Consider the following 12,319-nt stretch of genomic DNA (forward strand, 5'->3'; position numbering starts at 1 on the left):
TGGGTTTTCTCCGGGTGCTCCGGTTTCCTCCCACATTCCAAAAACATGCGTGGCAGGCTGATTGAATACTCTAAATTGTCCCTACGTGTGAGTGTGAGTGCGAATGGTTGTTCGTTTCTGTGTGCCCTGCGATTGGCTGGCAACCGATTCAGGGTGTCCCCCGCCTACTGCCCGAAGGCAGCTGGGATAGGCTCCAGCACCCCCCGCGACCCTAGTGAGGATCAAGCGGCTCGGAAGATGAATGAATGAATGAATAAACTATTTTAAATATGTGTCCTATTCAAAGATTCAAAAGATTCATTCATTTATTAATTCTTAGTACATTTTTATTTATTATGACTTTATTATTGTCAGATGCTTGTGATTTTTATTTGTTTTTTTTTTTTTGTGACGACTGTGGGATTCCTTCCACGAACAGTTTTGTCTAAGTCCATGTGCTGAATAGTCGACAAGTGGGGATGTTGTGATATCTGCCATGAAGTAACCGTCCAGAATTGGACGTATTACTCATAGTGTCAATGTCATCAAACTCTGTGTTTATGTGTCATAATTTACAGTGACAGCAGTTGAGCCTCTTGGCGTTGTTTCTAGGACTTGATTTTTTGTGAGATAAAGAGTCGGGGATTGCGGCTGCGACCCTCGTTTGTCATTGGCTCGGCCTGTTTATCAAAGACAAAAGACGGTGACTAACAAACGTTGACGGAACAATGCGGAGCGCCGCCCCCGCACCTCCTTCACCTCAAGGCTAAGCTACCCTAGCCCGCAGTGGGCCGCCCCTGTCAAAACTCTGAACCTGCTGCCGGATTGACCTTCCAGTCAACAGTCGCCACTGGCTAGCGGAGCGCCGTGCAAACAATCAAGGCCGAAATACAAAATGTTCCACCAGTGCTCACATTTGCTGCCGTTATGATGCCGCAACCATATAATTACGCGGTCCGCTCCATGCAACACAGAAACTCGGTGACACGAATTAGAAGAGTAAGACTCTAGTCTGTTGTAATAACTTGTGTACATAAATGTACACATGAAATATGCTTCGCATCTGTGTTGCATGGTTTACACCAGTTGCTCACAGTAACATTCATTCCAGTCGAATTTAATCAGCATTTAACGGAAAAATGCTTCTCACCTTTGTTGCATAGCTGACTCCGCATGAGTGAAATATTTTCACTGAAACAAGTCAAATCCATTGTAACACGACCGACATTGGCTTTATTAACTAAAAATGCATCTCCGTGTTGCACAGAGTCAAACATGCAACACAGATGTGAAGAAACATCGACTGTCTAAACTCTCGCCTTGACGACTCCTCGCAACACGGCGATGCATTTTCAGCGAAAGCAGAAAGCCAACCCTGAGCCCCTCGCTTTGAATTCACCGCGACTTTTCCGACAAGTTGAGTGTGAAATTTGTCGGCGAGTCTCCAGAAAGCCTTTTCGACACGTGAGGGGAAGATTAGGAGCCACTCCAGCAGCCTTTGGGGGGGCTGCTCGCTAAAAACTGTTAACTTTGCATTTCAAATCACCCGGGTGGAAGATTCATCCTTCTCTTTTTTTAAACCTTCAGGAAAAAGCCCCAGAGGAAGGGAGCTCTGCATCGTTTTTGTTTTTGATGCATCATAAAACTTTGTTCTTTATTCACACAATGCATGGATGCGTTGCACTGTTGGCTTCAAATATTCGTCCGAGCGTTCGCTGTTGGAGCCTTGTTTAGACCGTGAGGTGCCTGGGAGGCCGCTCTCTTCACATCAAGGCACAGCACATCTGAAATTTTGTGACCGACCCCACCCCCCAAAAAAATATTTTTGATTGGAGAACTACAATCAAACTACAGATTGGAGAATCGGTCATGTACAAGCATATTTTGTTTTGTACCGCTAGGTGATTGCGCCATAGTCTTATCAAACCAACTCAAGATTCCTGATAGCGTGTTTTGTCTTTTTTGCGCGCGATCGTATGAGCTTTGCGTCAAAGTAGCCGCTCGGGCGGACGTGCTATCTGCGTGGGCGGATCCCGAAAAAAAATGTATCCCGCTTGGCAGAGCGACTAATGGTACGCATTTGATTAGTTTCATCACATTCCGCTGGCATAATTGGTAGAACATCTACCATGGCGGCGTAATTATTTTGGAGGGGCCCCTCGATTTGCATTAGCCACGGCCGCGCTAACTTAACGCTAGCTCTGGAGGCCTAAAGAGATTAATGAATAATCGGCACTCTTTAAAAGCCATGAAACATTTAAATGAAGTAATGTCTCTTCCTAAAGGGCAGAGTGGAAATTTCTCTCCATACATATGCAGATAACCCTTGATTCCCCCCCCCCCCCCTTTTTTTTAATGAACATCAGCGTTAATCAGCCAGCCAAAAATCAGACTGGAAGCACGACATGTTTTTGGTAACTTCCTCAAGGGTCACCCCTCTGACGTGGATTAGCTTGGATTCAAACAAACAAGCCGCATGCACCTCCAAGCTAGCAACAACTTTACGCTAATGTTGTTGCTAGCTTCCTCATAGCAAGATGCTAAAGATGCAGTTAGTGTCATTCCGGCAACATGTAGCAGAGGAATTCCCAAATAATAAAAACGGAATTTAATGTAAGATCTGAGACGTTGCCGTTAACACGGACATTTTAGAATTTACATTTTTTTTTGTTCGAGTTGACTATGACACCGTCGCTCCACAGCATTGTGTTGCGTCCTTGTTTATGTTCGAGGAAGTCACAGTATTTATTAGATTCACCCAGTCTGATTTGGTTCTCTCCGTTTTGCTGCATTTCCCCATCATAGTAAATTATTTCCCAATAGACTGTGATATGTGGTTGCTCCCCAATGTTCTGGGCTTCTTTATGTCACAGCGAGCTAGGCGCCTGATGGCTAAACGTCAATTCTTGATTTTTCTTACAGTTTGAAGCGACCGTTTCGAACAAATCCAGTGAAACAACAAAAACCAAAGCAGACTGGGCTGAAATATGTCACGGAGCTCGAAATACGTGAACATGGAGAGACACAACAATGTGGAGCGACCTGTTTTTTTCAGTTGAAATGGACTGCAGTGAGTGCACAGAGTAAATTCCCAAGCATCTTGACAGCAGCCACACACAATGTACAGCTAACGGGCGGAGAGAAGGACGGCGGACCGGGATAAATGGTTGCGCAGGCTGGAAACGTCACATAACACTTGTGCTGACTTGGGCAGCTCGGACGGGAAAAGACGCTAAATCACGGAGATTTGCGACGCTCTCCGCCTTTCCTGGGAAGAGTTGCGGCGGCCGGACGCCAGCTTTCAAGGCCGCGAAAATAATAACATCTCAATCACGGGGCGTCAGGGCTAAAGTAGCTGCGGTGTCAGTCTTAATTGTTTTCCGCCCAACGCCGCTTATCGGTGTCAGACCACGCAGCCCGTCTAAAAAGGGTCTGTCATTAACCTTGGACGGCCTTATTAGGTTAGCGCCTCAAGACAAAAAAAAAAAAAAAAAAGTCAATTACTACAAGTTACTGCACAAGGAGAAAAAAAAGGGACAAGCGACGCTTCAAGACCTTTGGTACTCCACCAGACGTCTGCTGAACCAGGGCAATTGTTGCAACACGTTGCTCTCGACAGGGGAAAACGTCAAGTACCAACTTGGAGCCGCACAACATTGTGAAGCAATGACATTTCATCATCGACTGGGAAAAGACGATTATACATAAATTCAAGTCGAGGAATGAGGCACACTTGGCAGAATTAATAAGTGGCATCACTCCAGTGTAGATGGACGCGCTCAATATTGTAAAGTGACCATGTCACGGTCTAATGGCGGGGGGGGGGGGGGGGGGGGGGGGTTTGAGGGGGTAAATTATTGAGAAAAACGGCAAAAACCAAGGCAGACTGAGCTGGAAGTGTCGAGTCACTGAACGTAAACATGGACGCATGCAACATTGTGTCGTGATGTCAGAGTACTTGCATGAATTACTAGTTCTGCCTGGTTGCCTTCGGTTCTCGATTGTTTCACTTTATTTCATTAGAATAGTCAACCAGGGCGGCCCGGTAGCCCAGTGGTTAGCACGTCGGCTTCACAGTGCAGACGTACCGGGTTCGATTCCAGCTCCGGCCTCCCTGTGTGGAGTTTGCATGTTCTCCCCGGGCCTGCGTGGGTTTTCTCCGGGTGCTCCGGTTTCCTCCCACATTCCAAAAATATGCATGACAGGCTGATTGAACACTCTAAATTGTCCCTAGGTGTAAATGTGAGCGTGGATGGTTGTTTGTCTGTGTGTGCCCTACGATTGGTTGGCAACCGATTGAGGGTGTACCCCGCCTACTGCCCGGAGACAGCTGAGATAGGCTCCAGCACCCCCCGTGATCCTAGTGAGGATCAAGCGGTTAGGAAGATGAATGAATGAATGAATGGTCAACCCAAAAAAATATGGTGTCGATTTTGACTGATGGTCGCGCCACGGTATTGTGCGTTACTATATTTATGTTCCAGGGAGCTACAAGACTTGACCCCCAAAGCTCGGTTTCTCTGTCGTCGTTAGTTTTTCTCAGCAGACTCCCCCAGGTGATGTCTGCACAATGCCGTGTCTCGCTATGTTTATGGTCTACGCGGCTCCATAACTTAAGTTCCACCCTTTCCGCCTTGGTTCTTTCATTCATTCATCTTCCGAGCCGCTTGATCCTCACGAGGGTCGCGGGGGGTGCTGGAGCCTATCCCAGCTGTCTCCGGGCAGTAGGCGGGGGACACCCTGAATCGGTTGCCAGCCAATCACAGGGCACACAGAGACAAAACCATTCGCACTCACACTCACACCTAGGGACAATTTAGAGTGTTCAATCAGCCTGCCATGCATATTTTTGGAATGTGGGAGGAAACCGGAGCACCCGGAGAAAACCCACGCAGGCCCGGGGAGAACATGCAAACTCCACACAGGGAGGCCGGAGCTGGAATCGAACCCGGTACCTCTGCACTGTGAAGCCGACGTGCTATCCACTGGACTACCGGGCCGCCTGCCTTAGTTCTTGACGTGCCTAATTCATGACAGGATGACGTTGTTGTTCCACACTGGTGTGTCCCCTTGTTTATAGTTTTGGGGAGCTACTGTATCTGACTTAATAGTTCTTCCCAATTTCCTTTCTGTAATTTGGTTTTCCAGGTACGTATCATTAACCATCGTCTGTAAATGTCGATTCCTAGACCCTTGGCCCTTCTTCGGTGTCCACCCCCAGTGCTCCGGTAACGGGTTACAAGCGTATGGTCATCCCCAATCAGCCGCCGCTGACCGCCACCAAGAAGTCCACGCCCAAAGCCCAGGGCCCGGGCGGCGGTTCGTCCACACTGCCGGCGAAGCTCCAGCCCGTGGCGGCGTCCTACGCCACCGCCTCCACTCCCAGCCAACCCACCTTCAACGTCCAAGTGCGGGCAGCCCAGCCCAGCCCCCAGCACCCCACCGCCGGTGGGCAGCACTTTGGAGGGGGGCCGCAGCCGGCGCGCAGCCCCACCCAGGTGCAGTACATGCCGGCCCAGACCAAAGGGCCCGACTTCGCCTTCGGGCCGCCCCAGCCGGGGTTCTCCCCGGTTGGTCCGGGCGTGTATCAGGAGCAGCAGGCCTACAGGAAAACCGAGCCTCAACCCTACCAGGCGGCGGGCCCCAAGAAGACCTACATTACTGACGTTCCGCAGAATCTGGACCTCTCCGCTTCTGGACCGGTCATTCCACCGAAGGTAAGAACAGTCCCAGAACACAGCAGTACCTTGACTAGTGGCCACTCCACAATCTATTTACCAGAGACCTAATGCAACTTTGTGAATCCCGTGCAGTTAGCTTTGTTGATTGCCATTTCGTTGTATTTCTCCATTATTTGGTGTTTGTGTGTGTGTGTGTTTGTGCGCGCGCATTATGAGGAATTTGTGGTGTTCGAACACATTTTTTGTGTATGTGTATGCATGCAGATTCAATATTTACTTGCATGGTAATGCGTCAGGGGACGCGCTTGCAGCCTTTGATTGCGATGCACAGAATCAACTGTTGTTTTAACCTTTATACATTTTTCAAAGATGGCGTCCGTTGGGGCTATGCGCCATCTGAATCAATTTGTCTCGTAAGATTTTTTTTTTCTCTTTTTTTTTTTTTTACCAGCGGCGGCTCATCCCTGACTCCCTCGCAGCGATTGGTTGTAGCGTTCGTACAGGAATGAAAAGATTTGCACTTGATTTATTGTCAGGGAGAGATGTGTTTCTCTTTGGCGTTACGCCGCGTACAAATGGAGAAGCTCTGTTGAGCTTTTGAACCCTGTTTTGTTAGTTTATGTTGACATCCCAAATTAGTTGCTCTTCGGAAAAACTTGCGTGGTGAATGGTGGAGTTTGAAATGCGCAAAGTTGCTGTTGGACTGCAACTCAAATTAAATTACATTTTTTTTAAATTGTGAAAAAAAAAACGAGTCAATACATTTTCTTTTTAGTAAATCTAAAGAAACGGCATCTTGCTCGGCATCCAAACATTGCATTATTCAAGTCCGTTATATATACTGTATATATGTGTATATACTGTATATGTATATACACAAAAAATATATATATAGCGAGAGAGAGTGTGTATATATGCATCGTATAAATTAGAATGGTAGAAACGTTCAGTCCCTTTTCAATTTTGCATTTTTTATTTTATTAAAAGCTGACTTGCTTTGCAGCATGTAGACTAGTGCCAACAGAGCTTTTAATAGTACCCTGCATCTGTGTCCTGAGAATTGTCAAGTACAGTGTAGTCCAATGCCACAGAGACAGACTTGGTGTAATGTGAACAACATCTCTGGAAAGTGGAAGGCCCTGGAGTTCTCCTTTAATTCAAGGATTCTTGTTCACGTACAAAACGCGGACGGCGTCCTGCGGGAGACGTTCATCAAGGACTGTACGTGTTTTACTAAACACAAATTAGACGCGCCAGCCTAATTATATTTGTTCAGAAGACGAGAAAATCTACTTTTTTTTTTTTTTTTACTTGAAAGCTCGCTCGGCCGACGTCCCAGTTTGGCGCCAAAACACAAAAGGTGACGTTTAGTGCGTTTGTTTGCCTTTGATGCCACATAAAAGAAAAGGAAAGAATTCATTAAATGCAGTAAAAAGCAAATGAGTGTGTTGGATATATTTAGACCTCACTCTCTAAGGTCTTTCTGTTTTGTTAGTAACTTCCGTCAAGGATGCTAGGTGTTCGCCCCATAAGATTGAAAGTCGAACGGATCATTGTAATATATACTGTCTATATTTATAATATCAAGTGTCAAAATAAGATAAATTACTTCCATTAGTAATTGTAGAATTCCAAAAATAAATCACAAAATGGTGAAAAGAAAGACGGACACATGTTAGCATTTATGCTAACGTTTAGAATTATGTGTAATAAATAAAATAACTACAGCAAAAATAAAAAGTCAAAGTTTTAAATAAATATAAGAAACTTAAAGACAATTACAGGGGTGTAATGGAGAATATCGCGAATAATGCCAGACAAAAATAGTCAAATATTCAATGTAAAATATGCAGATCCTCAAAGAAATACAAAAAAATAAGTTGACGTAGTACAAAATTGATGCCACAAATTCAAAACTATTCCGGAAAAATATTGGTTAACATTTAGAAAAAAATACTGCAACTAATACAGCACAAACGTGATGACACAATAAAAAAAATACAATAATATAAATGGAGATGGAAAATACACAATGGAAAAATAATTGATGAGCAAAAAAAAAAAAACACAAAAAATGATGGATACAATTGATAAGTCAGGAAATGTCAGGAAAAAATAATTTTTTCATCTTACACACAAAACTGAACTCAACAAAACTGACAATAAAATCCCCCCGCCATGCTTCAAAGGACCACATCGTCTTCATCGTCTGCTTTATTTTCTTGTGCGCTTCTCGCCTTCCCTCTTCTTCTTTGACAACTCGTCTCAGATCTGCTAAATACGGTCCGGCCGATAATTAAAATTTTCAGCGTGATGAAAACATTTGCTCGCTAATCACGCGGTGACTCGTCTGTAACCTTGGCAAACGGCGGTTTGAATTGAACGCCCGCCGTCTCTTTAAATGCCGTTTTAGATTAAAGCCGCACTAAAGAAGTTCGTCCATTAGCTTGATTGAGTGACGGGCTATCAGGATGCCCTTTGATGGATGTCTTCATGAGTAGTCACAGAAGGTTATGACATGTTCAACACCAACTCATACAACCCAAATCTTAACTTTTTTTTTCCTCCATCCCCGCGTCAAAAATAAACCAGCAATTTCCATGAATCTCCATCGCTCCACGAAATGGGAACGCAAAGGCTAAGCGGGATGACGACTCGTGTTATTGCCGGCTGAGCTTGAGTGACGGCGGTTTTGACAGCAGCGGATTATTACGACCGGCGGCCAGAAGGTCAGCCATCTTGCCTGCTGTTAAAAGTTGCAAAAGGATGGACAATTTCTGGAAAGTTTTGGGGGCGGGGGGGATTTTCATGTGAAATTCAGCTGAGGAATTTTAGGAAATAATAAACTGCCTTAGAAACAGTTTTTTGCATCCTAACCAGACATAAATGCCTAATTATTGGATTAAACGCCAAAAAAAACAAATAAAGGATCCCGACAGATATGATTTTTTTTTTTTTAGGCAGAATCAAATTGCAATATCTGATTAATCCACTGGTAAACTGAAAAAAAAATTACTAAAATAATTTCATTTTTGCTTCCAAAATGCCTACTACAATAAAGATATGAATAATAGCAGTCTTTCCAGAATCAGGATTTTGGCGTTCATCTGAGAATATATATATATTTTTTTAAAATGATGATCTCATTAATTGACATCCAATGTATTTAAACAACTTGTTGTTGTTGTTTGTGTGTTGGGATGTCATTGAATGTCAACTTTGTCTTATGTTGAATTGTGTGTAGAATAGAATTTTAAAAAAACCTGCCAAAATCAGATTTTTTTTCCCACAGATTTTGGGAGATTTTAAATAAGCTAATTTCAGCCCATTAAATCAATTATTCAGTCAGGCACTAAAAATCAAAAAGATCCTACATTATCATGCAGATGACCGACTCATGAAATTCTGAGTATTTTATCTCCGAACTTGACTTCCTGGGATTTTTTCACAGTGCGCTCGCTCCACAATGTTGTGTGCGTCCATTGTTATGTTCCAGGGAGCTACAAAACTTTGCTTGCATATGCGACACAGAAATTCCATTCCGTCTACGTCAGTGTTCGCTGTGTCTTTACATTTTCCCCCACAATCGCCACTTTTTTTCCGTCGATTTTGACACACGGTAACTCCCCAATGTTCCGCACGTTCGTCACTCCGTAACATTCCTGCGACCGACCCATTTATTCGCGGTTCATCTGAGCTCTGGCTGGCCCGGCCGGGTTGATTCAGTTGGCGGTCAGATCAGTATGTCACACGCACGCTCGTAAATAAGTGAGCGCTCACTCGCCCGCTCCCAGACAAACGGCGCGGGCGCTAAATAACGACCTCGATCGATAGCTGCCGTCGGGAACGCAGTTGAGTGGAAAATGCCTTCCGCTATTCTTCTGCAAGGCACATACCTGACATCCGCGCTACAGTTTCGCGAATGGAGGTTAAAATTAACAACAATGGGCAAATAAATTACATTTTTTTTCTTCCATTTTTAAAGTCACTGTATTATTATGTGTCTTCATGTCTTATGCTATGATGGAATATAATGTACAATATTTTTGCCGTCAAATCTCGGTAAAGGAGAGTCGCTCACGAACACGGGGGAATATTTGACAGAAATTCTGTCTGCTTTGAAAAGTTTTTGAGTTCACCGCATGGAAAAATGGAAGCAAAAACAAAAGTTTTGCTCAGTGTATATACACCCAAAAAAAACCCAAACAAACTTTTTTCCTGAAATATTGTTTTGAATAAAGCCAAAATGTTGATTCAGCAACATTACTAGAAAGGTGCAAGAATCTCTCGTATGTCCACTTAAAAGCGCCAAAATAAATCCAAAACTATATTAAATGAATATATTTTGGACAAACTTATAATATCATTAACCCCACATGCTAAAGAGACGTCAAATAAGTTCACCTCTTGTCCCAACAACCAACCCGTCAGTTGTTGTTATGTTGTTTGCCTTTTTAATTCTTTTTTTTTTTTTTTCCATTTTCCGCCCCTCCAGATTGCTGGTGGCGGCCCCTCTCTGCACTCAACAGATTTTCAAATATCTGTTTGCAGGCGCATGTGTCACTTCCAAACACATGACCTACTTTTGTACTCACGCACAATCTTACAAACGTAAAAAAGAAAAAGAAAGCCATTTCCTCTCGCTGGCTCGCATACATTACATGTTGTCTCTTTGCGGGAATCCCGTCTGCACGGGAACACGCGGCGGTTATGGCTTGAGCCTTAATTTTTAATTATGGTACACAGCTGCTCTAGAGTTATATTTCTATATTTTACCCCTCCCCCTCCTCTCCCCCCCCCCCTGCACCCCTCAGCATTTAATTGGAGCTGAAAGAGAATGACCTATTTTGTTTGGAGAACATTTAGACTTATGTGCTCCTCCTCACAAGGCGGAAGGTGGCCTTGGGCTGCCAGGCTTCCTCAGGAAGATAAAAAAGAAAATGTAATATTAATAAAATGATAATGCATCATATTGGCAATCAGGAAATTCGTCAAACGGGATTATGCAAATACATGTTAGTGCATCCAAAAAATGGGCAGCTGGCGGGGGATCATGACGAAGCAAATTTCCCATATAAGCGTGGAAGCGCGCAACATGTGTAGCATGTAGCGACCACATGTTGGCGTCTGCTGGCCACAATCATGATTGGAGATGCTGTCTCCACATGTCAAGGAACTAAACAGATTGGATGAAGGTATGGAGTGGCATAGCTGCCCCAGTTATGCTACTTCCTTTGGATTTTTGGTAAACAGCAGGAGGGGCGGCCCGGTAGTCCAGTGGTTAGCACCTCGGCTTCACAATGCAGAGGTACCGGGTTCGATTCCAGCTCCGGCCTCCCTGTGTGGAGTTTGCATGTTCTCCCCGGGCCTGCGTGGGTTTTCTCCGGGTGCTCCGGTTTCCTCCCACATTCCAAAAACATGCGTGGCAGGCTAATTGAACACTCTAAATTGTCCCTAGGTGTGAGTGTGAGTGCGAATGGTTGTTCGTTTCTGTGTGCCCTGCGATTGGCTGACAACCGATTCAGGGTGTCCCCCGCCTACTGCCCGAAGACAACTGGGATAGGCTCCAGCACCCCCCCGCGACCCTAGTGAGGATCAAGCGGCTCGGAAGATGAATGAATGAATGAATGAATAAACAGCAAGATTGAACTCCCCAGGATGTAACTAGGTTCGTACACATTATGGAGTGATTATTTGTCAGTCGTCCCCCCCCCACCTCCCGCCCCCCTTCTCTAAATACTAACATGGTTTGGGTACCGTACAGTGTATTGGGTTACAAATACAGTATGTTCAGAAACACACATATTTAGCTATTTGGTCTCATTTAGGATTCCGTTTTACTACAGCTACTGTTATATTTTGTCTCGGGACAATTATTATTTACACAAGCGCATGAATTATTCTGTCTTTTTGTGTATGTAGAAAATGTTCCAAGATACTTGAACTCCTCCGGACGTTGTATCGGTCTGTCGTGGTGAAGAAGGAGCTGAGCCAAAGGGCGAAGCTCTCAATTTACCGGTCGATCTACGTCCCAACCCTCATCTATGGTCACGAGCTATGGGTCGTGACCGAAAGAACGAGATCCCGGATACAAGCGGCTGAAATGAGTTTTCTCCGCAGGGTGTCCGGGCTCTCCCTTAGAGATAAGGTGAGAAGCTCAGTCATCCGGGACGGGCTCAGAGTCGAGCCGCTTCTCCTCCACATCGAGAGGAGCCAGATGAGGTGGCTTGGGCATCTGATTCGGATGCCTCCTGAGCGCCTCCCCGGTGAGGTGTTCCGGTCATGTCCCACCGGGAGGAGACCCCGAGGAAGAACCAGGACACGCTGGAGAGACTATGTCACCCAGCTTGCCTGGGAACGACTCGGGATCCCCCGGGGAGAGCTGGAAGAAGTAGCTAGGGAGAGGGAAGTCTGGGCTTCCCTGCTAAAGCTGTTGCCCCCGCGACCCGGCCCCGGATAAGCGGTAGATGATGGATGGATGGAAAATGTTCCTCCAATTCTGGAATGAGCTGCATCTAATTCCTTTTTAGTTGAGGTGGATAGGATGATGTACTGTATTTGGATGTTCGTCGGAAGCTGCAAGGTGCTTCGATGACGGGCGGGACACGGGGAGGTCGTGTCGCCCTCCCATCAGCGGCGCTTCGTGCCACTTGACAGAC

The 12,319-nt window shown here is 45.2% G+C and overlaps 2 protein-coding genes across 7 annotated transcripts in view; one reads left to right on the top strand and one right to left on the bottom strand.

Moving 5' to 3' along the window:
* The window catches only part of zbtb11 (zinc finger and BTB domain containing 11), a 253,182-nt gene that overhangs the window by 112,270 nt on the left and 128,593 nt on the right, over positions 1–12,319 (bottom strand). The gene's annotated exons all lie outside the window — the stretch shown is intronic.
* The window catches only part of lpp (LIM domain containing preferred translocation partner in lipoma), a 98,476-nt gene that overhangs the window by 48,124 nt on the left and 38,033 nt on the right, over positions 1–12,319 (top strand). For all 6 annotated transcript variants that reach the window (XM_052073068.1, XM_052073072.1, XM_052073070.1 and 3 more), the window contains exon 6: positions 5,169–5,696. In XM_052073068.1, coding sequence (XP_051929028.1) covers positions 5,169–5,696 — 528 coding nt within the window. The remainder of the gene's footprint in view (positions 1–5,168; positions 5,697–12,319) is intronic.

Source organism: Hippocampus zosterae, chromosome 8 (assembly GCF_025434085.1).
Source record: "Hippocampus zosterae strain Florida chromosome 8, ASM2543408v3, whole genome shotgun sequence".
NCBI lineage: Eukaryota > Metazoa > Chordata > Actinopteri > Syngnathiformes > Syngnathidae > Hippocampus > Hippocampus zosterae.